Here is a 24,161-nt window from a genome sequence, read left to right as displayed (position 1 = left end):
GGGAGAGAGTGTGAGCGTGGATACGACAAAGCTTTGATTGGAGGTGAAAGGAAGGCAGATGGTCCCAGGATCATGGATGCAAAGCTGAGGCCCTGGAGTTAAGCCCCCTCATTTTACAGATGAGGGAAGTGAGGCAGACAGGCCCAGGGTCACATAGCTAGTAAACGTCCACTGTGGCATTCCAAGGACAGTGACCTATCCCCTGCCCCATGATTTAACATTGGGGATAACCCCACGGTTTGGAGCATGGGAGACTGGGGGAATTGTGGGGGCCGCTGGCAGAAGACGAAAACAAAAAAAAGAGGCACATTCTGACCAAATTAAGGCCCGTTTCTGAATCCACCCTGAATCTTCTTCCTTCTGGGCTGTGTTTTCCACCTGGACCACCCCTCCCCCAAACCTCCACCCATCCGAAGGCATCCTTGAAAGTCCAGCTTAGGCCGCCATTTCTGGGTAGCCTTCTCCGATGGGCTCCATTGGACAGCATCTCTTGCTCAGAATTTCATTCAGGATTCTGTGGTTTGGTTATACCGAATGACATCTGTATGTGGCGTCTTGCCTACTACAAGGTTCTTGAGGTCACAGCTATGTGTCTTCTTCTCCTTCTCGAATATATAACCACCTTGAGGCCAGAGAATGGCTTCATTTTGTGTTTGTATCCTAAGCACCAAAAGCACTTAATAAATGCTATTTGTTCATTCACTCACTCACTCATTCATTGGCTCTTGCATTCATTTTGGCATTCTTATGCACGAGGCTGAAAAATGTCTAGAATACTCATTGAATGAATGTCTCTAGGCCACCTGCCTTCCTCATCTATCTGTGCTGGTTCCAGAGACTCCAGCCATAGCACCCTATACTACTCATTGGGAGGGCATCAGCTGTGGTACCTGGGAGCATTTATTGGAGAAATGACCAAGATCCATACATAGCGAAAGAACCTGAAGGTGGGAAAGGGCCAGAGACCCCAGGGTACAGCCTGAATCTAGCTGGCAGGTGGGCTCTCAGGCCCTGCTCTGTAGCAGGGAGGGTGGAGGGGAAGCCAAGAAGGCTGCTGGGATTCCAGCCCAGAAGGGAGGGCCTCTGGGGAGTAAGAAGGGAAGAATTAGGCCCTTATTGGGGCCTGAAAGGCAATTGTGGGGAGTGAAGATGTCGGGGGTTTCACTGGAGGCTGAGTTAGGGGGTAGGGGGTCAGGGCCAGCCCCGGAGCCTAGGATAGCATGAGGAAAGAGGGTAGCCGAGGGGACCAGCCCTGGGTCAGAGTCACGTGTGAAAATTGTCTAGGCCCTGGAGAAGAGTGTCCAAGACAGGGTACCCTTGAGCTCCAGCCAGACTTCGAGAGGCTGAGGTGTGCAACCCGTCTTGGGATGAGTGGGAGGGGAGGAGGGACCCTGGGGGTCATGGGGCAGTAGGACAGGACATCTTCGGGGAGCCCTGAGGGGCTACAACTGTGGCTGCAGCGGGAGGGGCGGGACTCCTGGTCTCCTCAGGATCGGGGCCTCCCCACGCTGGGTGCTCAGAGAAAGTCAAAAAGCCCGAAATTCTTGGCTTGGTTGAGGAGGAAACAAAGAAAGAAAAGACACATTTAAGGCCCAGGGGAGAGAGGACTTGCTGGTTAGTGGGGTTATGGGGGTGGCGGCAACCAGCACACGGGCATCGGTAGCAGCAGGACATTAGATGGGAGGGCCAGGCCCCATCCAGGGCATCACTGCCTGTCGGGCCTGCCTGGGGTGGGGTGGGTAGGAAGCTCCATGGGCCTGGGGAGGGTTAGTGAGGACAGCTGCAGATCCAGGAGGTCAAGGGTTGAGGCTGCAGGCGGCAGGGGGCGGGGGAGGGGCGCTGCTCCTTGGGGAGGGGGGCCAGGAGCGAGGGAGGGGTTGGCCGTGCCTGTCAGGTTTCAGGCTGGGTCAGTCTGTGCCTTCCTGTGTCTGTGTCTGTGGGGCAGTCTCTGTGTGTACTCTGTGAGGCTGCCAGAGTGTATATGTGTGTGTTATCTGTGTGAGTGTGTGTGTGTGTCTCTCTGTGAGGCTGCCAGAGTGTGTGTGTGTGTGTCTCTGTGTATTCTGTTAGGCTGCCAGTGTGTGTGTATGTGTGTGTGTCTCTGTGTATTCTGTGAGGCTGCCAGTGTGTCTGTGTGTCTCTGTGAGGCTGCCTGTGTGTGTGTGTGTGTGTGTGTGTGTGTGTGTGTGTGTGTGTGTGCGCGTGTCTGTCTGTCTGTCTCTGCGTATACTCTGTGAGGCTGCCAGGGGCCGTGTGTGGCACCCAGTGATGTGGTATTCATGGCGCTGGGCCGGACGGCACTCAGGCTGGCATGAATGGGGAGGGAAGAGAAGGTCCTTCCCACAAGGAGTCCTGAGCATGCGATTCTGGTGGAGGTGTAGGGGCAGGCGGGAGCCAGGCTTCCCTGAAGGGGCTGCAGGAGCCCTGGGAAGCGGTTAGGGGGCAAGGAACAGCCAGGAAACAACCAGGGACAGGAGGCAGTGGCTGGAGGCAGGTTAGCGGCCCAAGGCAGCGGCGGCAGCAGTGGCCCTGAGGATGCCCCCTCCCCCCTCCCCCGCCAGCGGTCAGCCCCCCAGTTCAGTTCACTTCAGTTTATTTCCCTTTGTTTAGTTACCAGACAAGTAAAAAGAGCTGACTGGTGACGGCACCAGCCCTGGGGCCTGGGGGACGGGGCGGGGCCAGAGAAGCGAAGGAACCGCTCACATCACATCCACAAAGAACTCACTGGGGTTTCCCATGGCCATGCGGAAGGACTGTCTGCTGGCGGTCAGTTCTGGGGGCACTGAGGCCAGGTCTCGGCCCGGGGGGGCTCCCGGGGGCCCCATGGCAGCGGGCGGAGGGGGCATCATCAGCACGGGCGGGCCGTACAGCGGGGGCACCCCTGGGGGCCCGTAGGACTGGTGTGTGTGGTGGCTGCGCAGGCTGTGGGCCAGCGAGTGGTGGCTGCGGACGCTGTGCTCGCTGGCGGCTGGGCCCGAGCGCTCGCTGGGGGCTCGCTCCCGCCTCAGGCTGCTTCGGCTTGTGTGGTCTGACTCGCTCCCGCTGCCCCCTGACTTGGAGTCCCCGGCCTTTGGGTCCTTCTCCTTCCGCCGGTCGCTGCCGCTGCGGTTGGAGCCACTGCTCCGGCTGCCTGATAGGGAAATGGGGAGGGGGAGATGTGAGGGTCTGATCCCAGGAAGGAGCCCCTGTCTAGCCCCACTGCCCACCCCAGGGCCCGGGAGCAGCTTACCTTCACTATGCTGGCTGCCTGCACTGCCCCCACCGCCGTAGCTATACCCTGGCTCAGGGAAGCCAGGGTGGGGGTTATAGGGATGTGGGGGGGGTGGGTACTGGTAAGGGAAGGCCATGGGCCACGGGGCAGCCCCGGGGTGTGGGAGAGGAGCCAGCGTGTCTTGGTCCGAGGCCCCACTGGAGCCGTCCTGGTCGTGCAGGGACAAGTTAGCCATGTCTGCAAAGGAAAACCAAGAGAGTGGGCTTCCGGAGCCGGCCCCCACCCCTGCCTCTGTTCCCCCTCCCCCTCACATCTCAGCTCCCAGGCGGCCCCTCAATGGCACGGCCCTCCAAGCTGGGCCTGCAGTTGACACGTCCTGTCTGATTGTGTGCATGCCAGACAAGCTGGAAAATGCACAGGACCCAGCTGCAGAGCTGCAGAGGACTGGAGAGGCCGTCTAACATAGCCATCTCATTTAACATCTGAGGCAACTGACGCCTAAGGAGGTTAAGGGGCTTTGGATCAAAGATCTTTTCAGTCATTTTTATGATACTTTTTTGGGTTTTCTTGGCAAAGATACTAGAGGGGTTTGCCATTTACTTCTCCAGCTCATTTTATAGATGAGAAAATTAAGGCAAACAGGGTTAAGTGACATGCCCAGGGTCCCACCACTAGTAAGTATCTGAGGCCACATTTGAACTCAGGTCTTCCTGACTCCAGGCCCAGAGCCCTATCCATCGTGCCACCTAGCTAACCCCATCACAGAGCTAGAGCTGTCTTTTTTCCTGATTTTTATTTTAAAAAATGTTATTAAAAATTTCAATTAAAAAATTTTTGAAATTGAAAATCTTTTACTTATCAAAAGTCTGCCCTTCCTTCTCTCACTGCTCTCTTTCCCTACCTCCTCACACTCCATTGAGAAAACAAGAAAAACTACACCCCTGTTAACAAACCTGTATAGTTGAGCAAAATGAACTTTTGTATTGGCCATGTCCAAAAAAAATACGAAAGATATAGAAATCAAAGGGTCCTCAGAGGTCATCTGAAGCAACTCCTTTATTTTACAGATAAGGAAACTGAGCCCCAAAGACAGAAAGTGATTTGCCTGTAGGTAATAAGTGACAAAGCTGGGATTCAACCTCAGACTCCAAACCCAGTGGTCTCGCCACAATACCCGGGGCCTCAGTAAGTCCCCACACAAGCTGGGGAACTGCTAATACCTGCCCCTTCTGGGTTACCTTGACATACTCTGTCTATATCTTCTATGTAGCTAGATATTCTGCCCATTGTTTCCCTGGTTAGAATGTAAGCTCCCTGAGGGCAGGGCTTGCTTTTTGCCTCTTTGTACCTCTAGGATTTAGCACAGTGCCTGGCACATAGTACTTAACTAGTGATTGCTCCACAATTTCCTCCCTCTGGGCTTTGCTTGTGCTTTTCCTTATACTGAGGATGCCCTCTTCCTCTCCTATGGAAACCATCCTGAAGCAGTGCACAGGCCAGCTCAAAAGTCATCGTTGCTTGACGGACGGAGCATGGTGCAATGGTTAGGGCACTGGGTTTGGAGTCAGAGGATTTGGATTCAAACTCTGCCTCTGATGCTTCCTACCTTAGTTTCTTCAACTGTAAAATGAGAGGATTAGACTAGAGGCCTTGAGGCCTCTTCAAGCTCTATGATGCTGTAATAAATTTGATTGACTGATTGATTGAATGATCCAGGAAGACTTATCCCTAAGTCTGCCTGCCCCACCAAACTGGATTACCCTTCCCCACTGCATTTGGGTAATGGGATTTGAGTTCCAATCCCTGGTTCTATTACTTCCTGCCTATGTGACCTTGGACAAGTCACTTAACCTCTTAAGGCTTCTGTTTCCCATCTACAAGTACATATACAAGGGGTTGGACAATATGATTTCAAAGGTCCTTCCCAGCTCTAAATGTTACAAACTTACTCCACTATCAGTGTGACTGTTGGCAGGGCCCCTTTCCCCTCTCTGGGCCTCAGTTTCCCCATCTGTAAAACGAAGGGGCACATGACCTTGAAGGTCCTTTCCAACTCCAAGTTAATTCATAAATCTATGAGTTTCACACTTCAAAGTTCTCAGAATGTTCCCAAAATGCAGGGATGACCATTTAGGACAGGGCCCCTTAAGGTGGGGTCTGTAAACTTAAAAAAAAAAATGCATACTTGTATTGGGCAGAGGGTGGAAATGAGGAGGAAGAGCATTCCAAACGTGGGGGGCAGCCAGGAAAATGCCTGGAGTTGGGGAATGGAGTGTCTTGTCCCAAAAAGAGCTAAGAGGTTAGTCTCACTGGATCACAGAGTCCATGGCAGCGGTGCGGAGGGTCAGGGAGTAAGGTGTAAGAAAACTGGGAAGGTAGGAGGGGGCTGGGCTATGAAAAGCTTCGAAGGCCACAAGAGTATTTTGTATTTGCTCCTGGAGTTTACTGAGTAGGGGGTAACGTGGTCAGCTCTGCTGTTTAGGAAAATTTCCATCATCACCACTGCACTGGCTACCCTCTCCTCCATTCCCTGAATTGACCTTTTTTTTTCTTTTTGGTGAGGCAATAGGGGTTAAGTGACTTGCCCAGGGTCACACAGCTAGAAAGTGTCACGCGTCTGAGGCTGGATTTGAACTCAGGTCCTCCTGACTCCAAGGCCAGAGCTCTATCCACTGCACCACCTAGCTGCCCCCTGAATTGACCTCTTGGTGAAGCAGTTCAAAGCTACACTGGCCTCTTCTAAGTCTCTTGCCCCCTTACCCTCTCGCCAATGTTGCCCCACTAAGCTTCAGCCTCGGATCACTCCAGACATCTGCTGCCTTCACTCTTGTTCACATATTACTAGAGAAAATCATGAAACTGTCCTGATTGAGTACATTGCAAATTTATGTTACATAACCTCAAGTGGGCTCTTGCTATGACAAGGCAATCCTTTTACACCCTCTAATTCAACTCACTCCCCCACTCATCTCACTGGCTCTTCCAGACCTTCTCATCCCTCCTCAGATTTCTCATGGCTTCCCTTCTCCTCACTTTGTCAGCCGAGGACTTTGCCTCCTATTTTACTGAAAAAAACTGAGGCCCTTGGACGTGAAGTCCTTCTCCCCTCCTCATCTCATATCCCCCAGATGCCTTCTGTTACTATCTCCTCCTCCATCCCTGTCTCACATGACAAGGTGGTCCTTCTCCTTGCCAAGGCCATCCCCTCTACATGCACAAGTGATCCCCTTTCATTCCATCTTCTTCAGCAGATTAGCTCCTCTATCATTTATACTTGGGTCTCCCCTTGTTTACTGGCTGCTTCCCTATGGCCTACAAACCTTTATATTCCTAAGCACTTACCACAGTGCCTCGAATAGAGTAGGTGCTTAATAAATGTTTGTTGACTGACTGAAACATGACCATGTCTCCCTCAACCCCCCAAAACCCTCACCTGATACATCTATCTCCTCTATTCTATCCCCTCTATTGCCTCATATCTCTCTTGCCTTTTCTGGCTAAACTTCCTGAGAAGGCTGTCTACAGAAGGTGCCTCCACTTCCTCTGATCTCACTCTTTTAACTCCATATAGTCTGGCTTACAACCTCATCATTCAACCAAAACTGCCCTCTCTACAGTTACCTATGGTCTCTTAATTGCCAAATCCAGTAGTCTTTTCTCAGTTCTCATCCTTCCTGCTGTCTGCAGCCTATGACACTGTTGATCACCTTCTTCTCCTTGGTACTCTCTTCTCTCCAGGTTTTTGGGACATCACTCTCTCCCGGTTTTCCTCTTACCTCTCTGACTGCTCCTTCTGTCTCTTTTGCTGGATCTTCATCTAAGTCACAACCATTTCTCCCACTATACTATCTTATTTGTTATCTCATCTGCTCCTCGGAATTCAATGATCATCTCTATGCTGATGATTCTCAGAAACACTTAACCAGTCTTAACCTCTCTCATGGTGTCTATTCTCACAACTTCAACTGCCTATTGGACATTCCTCAACATCTTTAAGTTAACCAGTTTAAAACTGAACTCAGTATCTTTCCCTCCAAACTCTCCCCTCTTCTAGATTTCTCTGTAACTGTCCCAGACACCAACATTCTCCCAATCACCCAAGCTTGCAACCCCAGGTCCTCATTATCTCACACTCTGCCCTGCTCAGGCCCATATCCAGTCTATGGTCCAGCCCTGTTGATTTTACCTCTGCAGCATCTCTTATCAATTTCACCTTTAGACCATCTTTAGTCAATTTCACCTCTGCCACATCTCTTGTCAATTTCACCTTCAGAACATCTTCTGTCAATTTCACCTCTCTAGCATCTTCCTTCTCACCTCTACCTCCTGGCTTCCCTGGCTTCCTCCTAGTCTCAGCTAAAACCCCACTTTCTACAAGAAGCCTTTCTCTTAGTGCCTTCTCCTGTGTTGATTATCCCTAATTTACCCTGTATACATCTTCTTGTTTCCATGTTGTCTCCCTTGTTAGACTGTGAGCTCCCCAAGGGCAGGGGATGTCTTTTGCCTTTGTTTGTATCCTCAATACTTAGCACAGGGCCTGGCACATAGCAGGTGATTAATAAATGCTTACTGACCAAATGACTTCACCTTTCTGGGCCTCAGTTTTCTTATCTAGAAAATGAGGTTATACTAACTGGCATCTAAGTTATATCCCAGCTCCTGGTCTATGACCTCTCTGGGCCTCAGTTTCCTCCTTTGTAAAATAAAGAGGTCTATGGCTTCAGAGGTCTCTACCAGCTCTCAACTTCCCTTCTCTGGCACTTAGTTTCCTGATCTGTAAAATGAGACGATTGAGGGGCAGCCAGGTGGTGCAGTGGATACAGCATGGGCCCCGGAGTCAGGAGGACCTGAGTTCAAATCTAACCTCAGACACTTGACACTTGACAGCTGTGCGACCTTGGGCAAATCACTTAACCCCACTGCCTAGCAAAAAAACCAAAAAGACAAACAAACAAAAAAAAGAGGGGATTGGACTAGATGCCTCTGAATCTATGATCCTAGAGTTACTTTACAGTCTCAATGGCTTAGGTGAAATTCAATAAATAAATAATACAGTAAAACTCGTATGGCCCAAGAACATTTTTCTTGGGTAGCTAGCTCCACTGGGGTCAGTTGGTGGCACAGTGGATAGAGTGCCAGTTCTGGCATCATCTTCCTAAGTTCAGACACTGTGTGACCCTGGGCAAGTCATTTAACCCTATTTGCCTCAGTTTCCTCATCTGTAAAATGAGCTGGAGAAGGAAATGGTAAACCACTCCAGTGTCTTTGCCAAGGAAACTCCCCAAAACAGGGTCACAGAGTCAGACATGACTGAAAAGTGCCTGAAAGCTAGTTCCATTCCAAGTTCAAGTTAATTTTCCAACACTGGCCTTGGAGTTCTGTCCCCGAGACACGGTAGTGCCCATTTTACTCGGCACAACTACAACTGTCACCTAGCTCTTGTAAACCTTAGACTAGGCCACCTCCTTTCTTTGCTTGACCAGGGTGTGAGCAGTTTCTGCTTAATGCAACTGGCTCAGAGTTCTTTGTGTCAAGCAGTTCTCTGACTTGAGACAAATGTCCATGACCTCTGGCCCCTAGATTTCATATTTGTCTCTGAATAAATGTTTCCCAGACTCATCCATGCATATTTTAATTCTGCATGCTTAATATACGTATGGCTCTGCTTCCAAAGGAGGATCTAGGAGAGCATAAATTCATAGGTTCTGAACTCCAGAATTGGCAGGTACCTCAGAAGACCCCTAGTCAGACCCATTTGTTTTACAGATGAGGAAACTGAGGCACAGGGAGGGTCATAGGATCAGAGATTTAGAGTGGCCTCAGAATCCAACCAGTCTAACCTCCCATTATGCTGAGTAGGACACACACACACACACACACACACACACACACACACACACACACACACATACACACACACACACCCCCTCAGTTTATCAGCTCATAACTTTTCCCAATGACAGGGAAGATGGGGGTGGGGGCAGTGGGATAAGGCACCGTGGGAGGGAGGGTGGGGAAGCACATACTGCCACAGAGGTCGCCGAAGATATAATAGCACTGCTCTGAGAAAGTGATTTTGTTGACTGTGTGACGGATGAAGCCGGCTTTCAGCAGGTTGCTGGCATATTTCCGAGCCTCGCGCCGGTCCGTGAAGCCCTCCACGTTGTGGTACAACCAGTCCACTACATCTGAACCTGGAGGCAAACCAACTTCTTGAGAGGCTGGCAGGGAGGGAGTCCCTGCCCCCAGCCCCAGCTCTCCTCGCCCCAGGATCTCAGGGGGATAGTGAAGCCTGAAGCTGGCTCCCCCTCAGTGGGAGTCATCAGCATCCTGGGTGCTGACAACGTGCCGCTGGAACACTCACTTACCAATGAAGGCGTTGGGGATGGTGATCTTGAGCCACATACGGTCTCGGACCTCCAGCCCAGACTCAGGGGAAGCCATAGCTTTAACTATAGTGGCCATGTCGCTGTGGATGGACAGGTGAAAGTCATCGAGGCCTGGGGGCGCAAAGACAAAGCAGTAGGAGGCAGAAAGAACCATGGCTCTGGAGTTGAGGACCTGGGTTCAAATCCTGCCCTAAATACTTTCCATCTGTGGGAACTTGGGGGATCTCCCTTTCCCTCATTTTTCTGTCATCTATGAAATGAAGTGGTTGGAATGCTAAGGTAGCTCCTAAGGTCCTGTTCTGGCTCTGGAAGTCTTTGCTCTAAGTGGAATGGAATGGAAGGGAGTGATAGCTGCAGACCCTCTACCTCCCATATTTCGGCAAATTCAACAAGTAATTATTCAGTATCTACTATATGCCAGGCACTGTGCCAGGTTCCAGGGATATGTAAACCATGGAAACAATCTCGGTTCTGCCACTGCTGCCTTGCGTGACCTTGGGTAAGTCTCTTCAGTTCTCTGGGCCTCAGTTTCTTCATCTGTAAAAATGGGTGTGGGACTAGATGGCCTGTGAGGTCCCTTCCAGCTCTAAATCTATACACCTCTGACCCTGCCCTTAATTCTTTTTTTTTTTTTTGGCCAGGCAATGGGGTTAAGTGACTTGCCCAGGGTCACACAGTTTGTAAGTGTTACGTGTCTGAGGCCAGGTCCTCTTGAATCCAGGGCCGGTGCTCTATCCACTGTGCCACCTAGCTGCCCCTGACCCTGCCCTTAAGAAGGGCAAACAATGAGGTTAGGGATGCCAGATGTTGAGGACTCTGAGACAGCTGGAGAGAGCCCAGGCTGGTTGCCCCCTGACCCCTTCTGTCCTCTGAACCCCAGGAGGCTCAGTATTCCTCATCTTCCTCTGCTACCCTGCCATCCCTCCTCTCCTCACTTGGGGAGGCTGCTTCTGTACATTCCCTGTTCTGAGGAGGAAAGGAACGGAAGGGCAGGCAGATACTCACGCTCAGTGTCAGGGATGGAGCTGGCGATGGAGGAACTGGTAGATGTGATGGTGCTGAGGGAGGGGCTCATGCCATAGGCTGGGAAGGTCCCCGTCATTGCTGCTGTGTGGGACACCCAGGCTGCAGGGTCAATGGGGCGGATCGGCTCACCTGGTGGGGTGAGAGACAGGTACTCACCAACGCCTGCCTCTTCTCCCCAGCTGCCCCCCAGCCCAAAGCCTGGGACAATGGCCAAGGGAAAGATGATGGGAGAGAATTAAGGGGACTGACAGGATGACTCTGGCACAGTCATTTCCCTTCTCTGGGCCTCAGTCTCCTCATCTGTAAAGTGGGAGCAACTGGACTCCCTCCTCCAGTGCCTTCCCACCAGCGGTTTTAGGGATCTCAAGGGTTGCTTCTGCTCCTGCCTCTCCTTCTCTGCCTGTGAAGCCTTCTTCTTGGCTTGGCCTGAGAACAAACTGTTCCCTGGGAGTGTGGGAATGACATCCCCAGGGGTGGCAGATGCAGAAGGTAGGACAGACAGGGGCTCACATGTGCCAGGCACCAGCTTTAAGGACGACTCCCCCATCCACTTACTCCTGGGCAGGGTGAAGCAGCCTCGGGGGCTGGGGTCCCAGCACTTGGCCACTGTCAGGGTGATAGGCCTGCAACCAAGAGGCAAAGGGTCAGGGTTAAGTGTAAGATCCTCTTACTCTTCCTCTCTCTCTCTCTCTCACTCTCACTCTCACTCTCACTCTCACTCTCACTCTCACTCTCACTCTCTCTCTCTCTCTCTCTCTCTCTCTCTCTCTCTCTCTCTCTCTCACATGCATACTCTCCCTTTTCACAGGGACAAGCTGGGGACAGGTTACAGACCCTTCCCTGACACCCACAGAGTGTCCTCTTTGGTGCAGTGGGAGTGCTAGGTTTGAAGTCACGGAACATGGATTTGAATCTTTTCTCTGGCACTTACTAGCTGTGTGACCTTAGGCAAGTCACTTGACCTCTGTCTGCCTTACTTTCCTCCTCTATAAAATGAATGGGTTAGGCTAGCTGGACTCTGAGGTGCCTTTCAGTTTCCAGGTCTGTAATTCTACAATGACCTGTGTCATTGACCTGCCAATTGAGTGGATGTCTTCTCTCCCTCAGTCCCAGTTATCCCCTGTCTCTCTTCCTTCCCACGTCATACCCTGGTTTGTGCACAATTTCTCGAAGTACTCGGACAGCATCATCGTTACTCATGTTCTCAAAATTGATGTCATTTACCTGGGGGATGAAAGCATGTGAAAGGAAGAGAGCTGAGCCCACAGCCAGGTCTCTTCCTTCCCCCCAACTCCCACCCCGCATCCATCTCAAATAACTGGATAGGGGGGGCTCCTATTCAGAAAGGAGAATTTGTGACCAGGCTTCAAGGAATAGGGATGCAGAACTCCCTGAGTGGTCAGGGATTGTGCGGGCACCTGTAGGAGCATGTCCCCTGGCTCAATCCGTCCATCAGCAGCCACAGCTCCACCCTTCATGATAGAGCCAATGTAGATGCCCCCATCACCCCGTTCGTTGCTCTGGCCCACAATGGAGATGCCCAGGAAGTTGTACTTCTCTGTCAGGGGTAGGGTGGAGGGAGAGACAGGACAGACAGAGTCACAATTCTGGCCTCCCACAAAATGCAGAGATCTCAACAACACTGATGACAGAGGTCACTCAGTCTCTGGAAGAAAGCAGCTGGCTAGGTAGCACCACAGGCCTGGATTTAGGAAGACCTGAGGCCAGTTCAAATCTGGCCTCAACCGCTTACTAGCCATAGGAGCTTGGGCAAATTACTTAACCTCTGTCTGCCTCAGTTTCCTCTTCTATAAAATGGGGATATCAATAGCACCTAGTTCCCAGGGTCGTTGTGACATCTGAATGAGAAGATAGAGAAGGTGCTTTGTAAACCTCAGGGACTATAAGATGTTAGCTATCATTAGCTCTGCTTAGCACCTGACAGCAGTGAGGCAGTGATTGGGGGGATAGCTCTAACGTCAGAAAGTTTTTCATAGGATCTTGGGATCCTAGAATTAAGGCTGGCAGGGACCTCTGAGCCATCTAGTTCAATCCCTTCCTTTTTTTTTTTTTTTTTGCTAGGCAACTGGGGTTAAGTGACTTGCCCAGGGTCACACAGCTAGTAAGTATCAAGTGTTTGGTCTGAGACCAGATTTGAACTCAGGTCCTCTTGACTTCAGGGCCAGTACTCTATCCACTGCGCCACCTAGCTGCCCCAATCCCTTCCTTTGACAGGTGAGGAAACTGAGGCGCAGACAGGGAGGGCATGCCATCTGAGTCAGCATCTGAATCCAGATCCTTGGATCCCACAGTGGGGCATAATACTGAGCCATGACACACTGCACACATCCACCCTGGCCAGACCCCATCGGTGGCGGTCCATTTCCAGAAAGACACTGACCAGAGTACGCCAGGGAGGGTGCCCAGCAAGATGAGGGGCTGGAGACCTGGCCACATAAGGATGGCTTGAAGAAACTGGGAAATTTAGCCTAGACACCAGAAGACTGGGCAGTTATCATAGAGGACTTCCCATTCAGATACAGGCTGGACTGGCTGCCTTGGAGGCCCCCTAGAACATGTTTCCAAGAAGCCAGGCGACCTTGAGTCATTAGCATAGGAAGGTGGCAGAAGGCCCTAGGACAAGAAGACTCCAGATAGAGGGGGACCAGAGCAGGCCGCGATCATGGCTGGGATGTGGGGGTAGGGGGAGGCCTCAGCATTAATACTGTGAGCTGTCTAAAGGCAGGAGGGCCAGCCCCCTCCCCAGAGGCCCTGGTGGGGCTGCTGGGGGTGGACCAGCTGGCTCCCAAGGGAGAGTAAGGGGTGGGGGGGCAGGACTTAGATCTTGGATAAGAGGAGAGACATGTCAGGGGAGGGAAGAGAGCCGAAGTCTTGTGGGGATAGAAATGGAAAGGGAGGCGGGTGAGTCTCTGTCCTACTCACCCATGTTGAGCGTGACGGTGATAATGTTGAGGGACATGGTGGAGTCGGTGATGCTGCTGAAGGACGAGGACTGCAACGGAAGAAGCCCCTGAGAGGGGGGAGCAGCTAGGCCCCCGACTCCCCTCCCCCCAGGGCCAGGGAGGTCCTTGTCCTCAGCCCAGCCCAGGGGCAGGCACGTACCCGCTCTATCCGGGCCACCTTCTGTTTCCGCCGACGCCGCTTGTGTCTCCTCATGAGGCGGGATGCGCTGCTCTGTTCTGTGGAACTGCTGAACCTGGGGGGCGTACAGGCCGTCCCCATGCTGTCCCCGCCATCGAGGCTCTGAACCCTCCTATCCCCTGGGGCTCCCAGAGCTCCCTCTGCCCCCTGGAGCTGCTGAACCTGGAGGGCTCATGGATGGGGGGCCCACAGCCCATCCCCATGGTGCCCCACCATGAGGGCTCCAAACCATGTTACTCTCCCCTGGGGACCCTTCACTGCCAGGAGCTGCTGAACCTGGAGGGCCCATGGATGGGGGGACCCACAGTCCATCCCCACAGTGCCCCCACCATGAGGGCTCCAAACCCTCTTACTCTCCCCTGGGGACACTTCACTGCCAGGAGCTGCTGAACCTGGGGCACCCGTGGACTGGGGGGCCCCACAGTCCATCCCTACGGTGCCCCCACCATGAGGACTCCAAACCCTCTTACTCTCACCTGGGGACCCTTCACTCCCAGGAGCTGCTGAACCTGGGGGGCCCAAAGTCTGTCCCCATGGTGCCCCCACCACCAGGGCTCCAAACCCTGCCATTATCCCCTGGGGCTCCAGGGTCCCTGTCTGCTCCTATCCCCACCTGAATCCCTCCCTTCCAGGCTCACCTGCTGGTAGAATCATCCTCATCAGAGTCGAAGAAACTCGTGGTTTCCAGCTCACTGCTCATGAGGGTAGAAGAGCTGTCATAACCCCCAGGCTCCCTCCTCCGCTCACCTTTGGCTGTGCCGTTCATCCGGGCCACTGTGGGGAAGGGGGCAGGGAAGGGGAGAGGTGGGGGGTGCCACAGCAAGATCAGTGGGGGAGACCCGGATTCCAGGTCAAGCAGGAGCAGGAAGGGGTGGCCTATTGGTGTCGTCTGGGAAACGTGGAACCCCAGGGCCTGAGTCTGCATCCTGCCTGCCACTGACTGCCCGTGTGACCTAATGCAAATCGCTTGACCTCTCAGAGGCAACCAGACTAGTCTCTGAGTCGACCACCCTGTGGGCTGGGCAGAGGGGCTGGGGGTCCGGGTTCGAGGGGTACGCACCATGTTCTGGCCCATCCCTCCGTCGGGGCCGCTCCTGCTGCGCAGACACCAGGGAATCAGTCTCAGTGTCATTGTCCAGGTTCTCCTGGCTCCCCCCACCAGTGTGAGGGCTGCAAGGGGAGAGGGACCCACATTGGGGGATGGCAGCAGAGACACACTCCCATTTTCAAGCCTCTCCCGCTAGCTGGAGGCTCGATGCCTCTATTTCCCATCAAATCTTTTCCCACTGGGTGTCCTTCCTCCCTCCTCCCCACCTTCTCTGTACTCACTGGAAGGAGGGAGGCCGGGAGTCCCCAATGCCACCCGTGCGTTCCATGGGGGGCGGCAGCTCAGAAGGATTGTCAGGGCAGAAGGAGCCAGGCTCAGGATGTGAGCCCTCTGCTGACACCAGCTAAGCACAGAGCAAGACCATGGAAATGAGAGAGAAGTCAGGTTATTTTTTTAGAGGGGAGGGGCTGTGGACAGAGAATAAGAGGGGGCCAGTTGGCAGGCTGGAGGTTTGAGGACTAAGATTGCATGGCAGTGTATTTGAGGAAGAGCTGGGTTTGACTCATGGCTTTGCTTTTCACTGCCTTGGGTGGCACTCTGGGCCTCCTTTGTAAAATGAGGGGGTTAGACTAGATGGTCTATAAGGCCCTACTCAGTTTTAAATTTGATGAAATAGGTTGGGGAGATGAATGAGACAGGGCAGATTAAACCTAGGGAGCTGTAGCAAAGGTCACCAGAGGCTCGGAGGCCCAGGCCCGGGTAAGGAGATACCTTGTCCCCATAGCAGGTCTTTGACCCTCTCCCCTTCTCCCAACCACACCTACAGAACCCTCCAAGCAGAACAAGCAATCCAATTTGAAGAGGGAATGTAGGGAAGATCCTGGCCCTGAAGACCAGCTGCAATCCCCCACACCCGGTGATGTCCACCTTCCTCCCAACACCAGGGGAGATCATGTGAGAAGGGAGAGGTCCATCTTACCCCAGATGGAAGACAGAAGAGGAGAAACAGATATGACAGTCATGGGGAAGGGAAGGCCAGGGCCTCTGCTCCTTACCCAGGACACCACCCGGCCATTGAAACAGGGGAGCCTCGCGTTGTCATCAGAGATCTCTTCTTTCACCACCCTGATGGCAAGTGGGAAGGCCAGTTAGCTGGGAGCAGCCACTTCCTGGAACAAAGCTTCCATCGGCCCCTCTGCCCGCTTCTCCCTGCTGCTCTACGGCTAAGCCCTCTGCCCGGTGTCAACTTTTCAAAGAGCAGAAGGCAGCTAGCTCTCCTCCTCTTCTCCCTGACCCCTCCTCAGCTTTTCTCCAATTTAACTACTCCCAGTTCTTTCAACTGACTTTTTTCCAATGAAGGCAGCAGGTATCCCAGAATGGCTTGTTAGCCCCACCTCAACACTCCGGCTATGCCTTTCTGCCTCCCACTTCCCGCCCCAGCCCATGCCAGCCCCCACCTGCTCCCAGGTACCCTCTGTTATCTCTCTGCCAGCCCTATCACATCTGCCCCTTCCTTGATTCCCCTTTCGTCCCTCTCCCCCAGCCCCAAGCCCAGAGCCAAACAAAAAGGACATAGAGATTGCTTCTAGATGGAATATGGGATTAGGCAAGGGGCCCGTGGTTCCTGGACAGGGAAACTCCAGCCACCAGCGCAGGGCAGCACCTTCCGGGAAAATCAGGCTGGGCCAGTCGGGCAGAGCAGCATTTGTCAAACTTGATCTGAGGACCTCTTTTACACTCTCATAAATGAATGAGGACCCCTGCCCCTACAAAGAACGTTGGTTTATGTGGGTCATAGTTATCAGTATTAAATGAAACCATCATTATTTGGGGCCTAGGTGACGCAGTGAATAGAGTACTGGGCCTGGAGTCAGGAAGACCTGAGTTCAAATCTGGCCTCAGGCTCTTACTATCTGCATGATCCTGGGCAAGTCATTTAACGTGGTTTGCCTCAGTTTCCTCATCTGTAAAAATGAACTGGAGAAGGAAATGGCAAAACCACTCTAGTATCTTTGCCAAGAAAATTCCATGGACAGTATGGTTCATGGGGTCACAAAGAGTCAGACAAGACTGAACAACAACAAAAAGAATTATTATTACTATATTTCTGACCTCCCAGACTCCCTAAAGGAGTCTCAGGAACCCCCAGGGTCCTCTGGACCACTCTGAGAAATATTAGCTAGCCACCAGAGAAACAATAAAGTTAAATGATTTGCTCAGACTCTGCGTGTGTGTGTGTTTACACACACATACATATATACACATACATACATATATTTCAATATTTATATCTCTCAGAGGCAGCCTGTAAATTCAGGTCTTTGCCTGCGATTATTTCTAATGTGGAAACAAATAGAGAAAAGTGGTCTCTGGCCCTTTCTCCTCCAACTACCACAAAAATACTTAGTATATACTTTGTATCTATTTATTTGCAAATGTTTGGTATTTTCCCCAGAAGAATACAAGTTATTTGTCAGCAGGGACTGTCATGTTCTTGTATCCTCAGCTCCCAGTCCAGTGCATGGTACACAGTAGGTACTTAACAAATGTTTGTTACATAACTGAGTGAATTAGCTAGAAATTCTGGCTTTGGGTTCCAGCCGGGCAGGATTGGGGAGAACACAGAGGACTGAAGGAGGGATGATGGGACCTAGGGTCTGGAGGGTGTGGGGCAATGGAAGTCTGAGGGCTCTGGACCCTCCTTCGGGAAGATGGGAGCTGAGGGCTTGAGAGTGGGTAGAGTGGAAAGTGGGTGGGGAAGAGAGGTATCTGGAGGGTATGAGGTCTGGCACATAGAGAGGGTCAATATGGAGGGAGAGGAGAAGGAGATCGTGAAGGGAAGGGCAAGGACAACCCAATTTCCCCTCGAAGTTGGAGACGCTCTGGTTTGGAGGAGGAAATGTACTTGGCCGCCTGTGACCCTCACATTCCTGGAGTCTCCGCCAACACTGCAGAATGAGCTGATCCCCAACCCCCACAGAGTCCCTCTTTCCCCAGCTATGCCTCCCTCCCCACCAGCTGACTTAGGTGGTCCACGACATCCTTTTTCCAGGACCTTAGGCCTAGATGCAATAGACAGGGCCATGCAAAGAGGGGGAAGGAAGCGCTGGAAGAGATAGGCTGGGTGATGGCTAGGGAAGGGCCCTTGGAGAAGGGAAGGAGATTGGGACCTTTGGCCTCACTGGCCAAAAGAAGGCAAAGTGAAGCAAAGGGCCAGACCCAAGCATCTTGGTGCTTTCTGAGGGCTCCTGAGACTGAAAGCTAACACAGTCCCTCTCCTTTGGGACTCTCTGTCTAGCTCCCAGCTCCAATTTTCCTGGGGCTCACTGGCATAGTGGAGATGTAGAGTTAGGAAGACTGGGGTTCAAATCCTGCCTCAGTCACTTACTAGCCATGAGACCCTGGGCAGGCCACCCTCTGAGCCTGGAAATCTCACCAACACCAACCTCAAAAGGCTATTGTGGGGATCAAATGAAATCACGGATGCCAAGCGCTTGGCAAACCTTAAATCAACTTAGGAATGTTGGCTGATAGCATCATCATTGACTCAGTGGAAGCTGATGGGCCAAGGAGTCTCTCAGGGTAGCTGGTCACCTTTCTGAAGAGAAGGGCTTTGAATTCCCTCATTTCTCTGGGCCTCAGTTTCCTCCTCAGGGCATTTGTAACCTGGCCCCTTCCTATTTTCCAGTCTGCCTTCCACACGCTTTGAGATCCAGTGAATCTGGTTTCTTGGCTATTCCTCGAACAAGATACTCCATCTCCAGCCTCCACGAATTTCCACTGGCTGTGCCCCATGCCTGGAATGTTCTCCTTTTTCATCTCCCATTCCTGGCTTCCTTCAAGTGCTCGATAAAATCCCACCTTATACAGGAAGCTTTTCCTGATCCCCCTTAAGCTAAATGCTTTCCCTTGGTTATCTCCAATTTATCCTGTACAGTCATTTGCATGTTGTCCCCTCCATTAGCAGTGAGCTCCTTGAGGGCAGGGACTGCCTTTTACCTCTTTTTTGCATCTCCCATGCTTAGCACAGTATGGGGCACACAGTAAGTGCTTCTTAATAAATGCTTGTTGACTAACTATAAAATGAGGGGTTCAATCCCAAGTGCCTCGGAGATCCCTTCCAGCTCTAACACTCTAGGACTGCTGTGGCATCTGTCCCCACAGAGCTGGAGCAGCCCCAGGTTTTCAAATAGACACTTCTTGTTTCCCCAGTGAGACTATGGGTTTCTCAAAGGCAGGGAATGAGGGAGTCTCCTTCCTTCCTCTGCGTGCCCCGTAATACCTAGCACAGGACCATTCCATCCACTCAACAAATATTTACCGAACACCCACTGTGGGCCGATGCTGAATAAATGTGCCCTGTTTCGAGCATTTCGAAACCCCACCAACTCCTCCCAGAGCATTGGCTGAGATTTCCACCTCTCCCCACACTGCCCACGTCAGGCTCCTGGCCACAGAACTACAGAGTCAATCTCGCTCTGGAGGGTCTTCAGGGACCAGTCCTCTCATGGTGCAGGTAAGGAAACTGAGGCTTGAGAACCAAAGAGGACTTGCCCAGCGTGAATGGCAGTAAGAGCTGGAAGAGCTGTGGGGGATATGAGCTTTCAAGTTCAGCTTTCTTAGATGCTTTTCTGTGTCTCATCTCTCAGATCCCTCTGGACATTCAGCCCAGTCTGCCATCATGTCCACCAGCTGTTCTCGCCAAATCCAGTTTCTTTGGCCTGCCCTCAAGAGGCCATCCCTCCACACCAAATGAACGGGGATATCAAACAGTGTGGGCACAATGGGTGTGAGGAGACTCTGACAGGGGAGACATCACGGTCACCATCACTCAGTATGGCAGAGCTGATAGACAGCTGGCCTTGGAGTCATATTGGCTGGAGGCCCCTGGGTAAGTCACAGCCTCCCAGTGCCCCAAGAAACTAAGACTCGCAGATGCATACACCTTCATGAGTGGAGTGAATTTCCTCGAAATCTACACTGGTCCAGTCAAAAATCACATTTACATGGTGCTTTAAGGTTTTCCAAATGCTTTTCATATTTTCATTAGCCGGCTTGCTATAGCCTGTGAGGAAGTTGAGAGGGATTACTGATTCTGTTTGAGGTAGTGTGGAACAGTGGGCAGAGGGCTGGACTTGGAATCAGATTCTGCCTCTGACACACTCCGTAGCTGTGACCTCTCTAGAACTGCTTCCTCATCCGTGAAATGGGGTAAACGCCTGTGGTACTGACCTCCCGGGGTTGTTCCAAGAACCAAATGATATTAGGTAGCAAAAGGGCTTTATCAGCTATAAGGCACTAAACAAACAGTAGCCATTTTAAAATTTTTGCTGGAGCTGGTGATTTCATTGTTATTAGGAACTCCCAGGTGAAAGAACTCCCTCTACCAAAGCAGATCTCCAACTGCTCTATTATTTACAAGTTTAGAGAATGGCCTGGGGCGCTGAGGTCAAGTGACTTGCCCAGAGTCACAAAGTCAGGACCTGAATCTAAGTCTTCCAGTGATCATAGAACTGGAATTGCCACCCAGAATTTTCATTTTCAACCTTTCCCCCAGTTAGATTATGGTTTTCTCAAAGACAGGGATAGAGTGAATCTCCTTCTCTTGCATATCCCACAGAGAAGCTGCTTTTCATTATTATGAGAGATGAAAATAATTAATTTGCATGTAAGGAAACTGAGGCAAACAGAGGTGAAGGGTCACGCAGTTAGAAAGTGTCAGAGGCAGAATCTGAACCTGGTCTCTCGACCCTAACTCTGGCACTTGTCCATAGCCATACAACTAGTAAAGAGACTTCTAGACTGGCAGGAACACGGTTAGATTTGGCAAATATTTTTTAAGTTTGGGGATAAAATGCCACCATCCTGTCTCAAGGAGTTGATAGCCTAGTAGGCGGATGAGATATGCTCACGGATACAAATGAGTAGGCTGGGAGCTTTAAGGAAGGCAAGGGAGGAAAGGAGGTTGGAGGACTTGGGAACCCTTGGACACAGGGAATGGCCCCTCTCCTCAGATGAAAGGCTGTTGATCTGCCCCCCTTTCCTTTCTCCCCAGTGTCTTGAGTGCATCACTAAGGAACCAATGGGGGCAGCTAGGTAGCACAGTGGATAAAGCACAGGCACTGGAGTCAGGAAGACTCTAAGTTCAAATCTGGCCTCAGACCAAACACTTGACACTTACTAGCTGTGTGACCCTGGGCAAGTCAACCCCAATTGCCTAAAAAAAAAATGCATCATAAAAATAAACAAATAAATTTTTTTTTAAAAAAGGAACCAATGACAGACCTCCCCACTGCCTGTCATGCTGCCAGCCCCTGCTCCATCATTATTTCCTTTAATGTTCGTTCTGCCTTTGTCCTCTTCCTAAGTCTGTCTGCTATCTTAGCTCCAAAATTTCCAATAAAGCATCACCAGCCCCTAGGACCTTCCTCTTCTCTAGCACGTGTGCAAGACCCCTTGGTCTTACTTTCAAGACACTCCTGGTGCCCGACAGTGTTCAAAGAATCTTTTAGGGATATGGAGAGGGAGTGGGCAAGATGGGGTCTTTCTGATCAGGATGGGGTCTCCCAGACCACCTCGGCCCCATATTCCCAGGACCGCCCCCAAAGTCTCCTCCAGTGCCATGGAGTCCCTTAGCTGGCTCCCCTAGGCAACACGTCAATAACTCTTTCACTCCATCCACTTTGCCCTTTCCACCACTCCGTCTTCCATCCACCCCCATTTTCCTCTTTAACTTTTTTCCTCCAAATCTTGTCCATCAACAATGGGGACATCTCACCCTGGAAGTCCAGTTGGTGTTTCAAAGCAGCACTCTTTATCTTTGTCCGTGAACCTTCCCCTTCCCTAAACTTTCCTCTTTTGGTTGAGGGTTCTGCCATCCTTCTACGCCCCCTGGGTGGTTAGCCCATACTCAGCCTCCATTTTTCCTCTTCCTCATAGGACATAGCCAATCAATTCTACCACCAAATCCCTCCCAACAGTCCTTTTTTAAAAAAAATCCCACTCAAAAGGCCCTCATCCCCTTGGCCTCCCTTTCTCAAGTCTCTCCCCTTTTCCTAGTCATCCTCCATGCCCTGGTGCTAAAATAATGCTCCCCAAAACACAGATCTGATCATGTCACATCCCTGATCACAAACCTTCGGGAGCCTCCTGTTGCCATTAGAATAAAAGACAAACTCCTCATCTTGGCTTTTAGTACTACTCCACTTCTTGTCTACTGCATACCAACCAAACTGGCCTACTAGATCCATTTCCTGACTCTGGACATTTATCCAGGTGATCCCCATGCCAGAGATGCCCTCCTCCCTCCACTATTCTTTTAAAACACTTTTCTTTCAAGAGCAAGCCCTTCCAGCAAAGCCTTCCTGAATCTCTCCCTCCTCAACAACACTCCAACACATCCATGAACTGACTGATGAAGCTGGCTCCTCCACTAATGCAAATCTCAACCCATTCATGCTTTTCCCATAAATTCAGCCCACTGGGTCCCGTCTAACCTGCTGGAGACCTTCCCCAGTTTCTCCTCAAATGACTGCAGGTATTTGTGTCTTTACCATTTACCGTCTGCCGTTCTACAGAGCAGAAGCTCCTTGAAAGCCAGGGGGCTGGCTCCTTTTTAACTTTGTATTCCTAGTGTCAGGAACACAGTAGGCACCTAATAAACGTTTGGTGAATTCACCATCTATGTGACCAAATTCGTCAAACCCGACTGAAGGTCCTGACCCTACTGGCTTCTCCCAGGAACCCTGCTCCTCCCTGTGCCTGGGCCAAGAGAACTGGAGGGTTAAGAAATGGAGACCTCCCAGGCCAGGGCAGGACAGTAACAAGGCGAACTGACATCTGCAGATCGTTCCAAGCGCTTTACATACATTATTATCTCAAATGATTCTCTCTGTTCGAAGGGATGGGCCAACCCGGAAGAAGAAGCTGGCTTGACGATGAATGACCCCCTCCCCACAATTCGAGGTTTTCCCTTCCACAAAACAGGACCCAGGACGGGGAGAAAGAGAAAGAGAGAACCAGAGCTGGGGATGGGGGTTTCAGAGGAGGCAGCCCGTCAGGCCCGGGAGGCTGGGCTGTGGCCACCCCCCACTGGGCCTCTTAGCCTAGCCCCCAGTCCCTTCTTCTGCCAGATTGAGGGGGAGCCCCTCCCCCATTCCCAGGGGAGCTGAGTTGGGGGAGGGGGAGGAGGGAAAGGGGGGCCTCTCCAGGCCAGCTGCTACAAAACCTTCCGGCTGCAGCAACATTCGCTCCAACATTCCATCCCCTCTTAAAGGGGAAGTCTCTCTTCTAAATTCCCCCCATGCTGGGCACTGGAGCTGGCTTAGAGCAAGAGTGTAGGCCCCGAAGGGGAAGGGGGAGAGTCCCAGTCAGCAGGGCCGCCTTGGTAAAAGGGATACCTCCTGGCTGGGGACCCTCGCCCCTTCAGGGTCAGAACAACACGGAGAGAAGGAGCCCCCGGAGACCGGCGGAGCAATTGCTTTTCTGAGCCGGGACCCCGAATGAGCCGCCACTTTGGTGGGGGGGGGAGGCGGCGGCACCGCCCACCGGCCAAAAGCTTTGCACTGGGCAGCCAGCTGCCACGGGTGCCCCGGGCCCAGCCGGGCGGACGGATGGAGCACCCCAGGCCTGGGCGGAGGCCCCTCGACGCTGTCCTGCTCCGGGGCCCCCGCTCGGCGCCCGCCGGGTGGGTCCTCAAAGCCCGCGCTCACCCGAAGTCGTCGTCCATAGACTTGAAGAAGAACTTGTAGGTGGGCCGCTGCAGGACGGCCTTGAAGTCGGCCAGGGTGACGCGCTCGGCGGGCAGGGGCAGCTTCACCAGGTACGGCGTCTCCTGGCCGTCCAGGTGGTAGATGATCTTGGTCTCCCCCATGGTCCCGGCCCGCCGCCGCGCGCTCCGCGCCCCCTCCGCTGTCCGCTGCCCCCTGCGCCCAGGCGCCCTGGCCTCGGACCCGGCCGGAGCGCTAGGCTCCGATGCGATGCGATGCGATGCGCTCGGCGGCTCGCTCTCCGGACCACGGCGGCCGCGGCTCCCTTGTTCTCCGGCCGCCCCCGGGTCCCAGCGCCGCCCGTCCGTCTCCCCGCCTCCCCGCCTCCCCCTTCTGCAGCTGCCCGCCACAGCTTCCGCTCTCCCAATTTCCCTGGCTTTGGAGGCGACGGTGACTCTTCCGGCAGCCCGCTCCTCCCCAGCAGCCCCGCCCCGGGATTCTCCGGTCACTGTCCCTCCTCTGCACCCCGGAGCTGGCGCCTCACCCTGACACCGAAACCTCGGTTTCCTCTGTAAAAGTGAGGGGGTTGTACCAGAAGATCTCAAAGGTCTCTGGCA

At 52.4% G+C, this 24,161-nt stretch overlaps 1 protein-coding gene across 3 annotated transcripts; it reads right to left on the bottom strand.

Moving 5' to 3' along the window:
* Positions 1-882: 882 nt before the first annotated feature.
* Positions 883-23,922, bottom strand: DVL3 (dishevelled segment polarity protein 3). Of its 3 annotated transcripts, none has more exons than XR_002328056.2 (16): positions 23,548-23,921; positions 15,892-15,961; positions 15,118-15,239; positions 14,849-14,958; positions 14,427-14,562; positions 13,750-13,843; positions 13,570-13,639; positions 12,045-12,184; positions 11,774-11,850; positions 11,137-11,249; positions 10,606-10,755; positions 9,580-9,711; positions 9,238-9,405; positions 3,230-3,448; positions 2,615-3,130; positions 883-1,548 (listed from the first exon to the last, which is right to left on the bottom strand). XR_002328056.2 is itself a non-coding variant. In XM_021005638.2 (16 exons), exons 1-16 carry the CDS (start codon positions 23,706-23,708, stop codon positions 1,517-1,519), a joined length of 2,199 nt encoding a protein of 732 aa, XP_020861297.1. In that variant the 5' UTR covers positions 23,709-23,922; the 3' UTR covers positions 883-1,516. The 3 variants fall into 3 exon arrangements, 2 of the variants coding, with proteins under 2 accessions (XP_020861297.1, XP_020861299.1); XM_021005638.2 differs by having other exon boundaries at positions 2,726-3,130; positions 23,548-23,922; XM_021005640.2 differs by having other exon boundaries at positions 2,726-3,130; positions 11,182-11,249; positions 23,548-23,919.
* Positions 23,923-24,161: the final 239 nt, after the last annotated feature.

The sequence above is a fragment of the Phascolarctos cinereus genome, unplaced genomic scaffold, assembly GCF_003287225.1.
Source record: "Phascolarctos cinereus isolate Bilbo 61053 unplaced genomic scaffold, phaCin_HiC Scaffold_5;HRSCAF=322, whole genome shotgun sequence".
Taxonomy (NCBI): domain Eukaryota; kingdom Metazoa; phylum Chordata; class Mammalia; order Diprotodontia; family Phascolarctidae; genus Phascolarctos; species Phascolarctos cinereus.
Note: the sequence above shows the minus strand (reverse complement) of the source record. Positions and strands in the feature narration are given on the sequence as shown.

Coding starts and splice junctions, on each gene's coding strand:
- DVL3 (XM_021005638.2), bottom strand. CDS start 23,708: ATGGGGGAGACCAAGATCATCTACCACCTGGACGGCCAGGAGACGCCG. Junction 14,959..15,117: donor TCCCGGCCTCCCTCCTTCCA/GTGAGTACAGAG, acceptor CTCCCCTTGCAG/CCCTCACACTGGTGGGGGGA. Junction 13,640..13,749: donor AGGTGGCCCGGATAGAGCGG/GTACGTGCCTGC, acceptor CTTCCGTTGCAG/TCCTCGTCCTTCAGCAGCAT.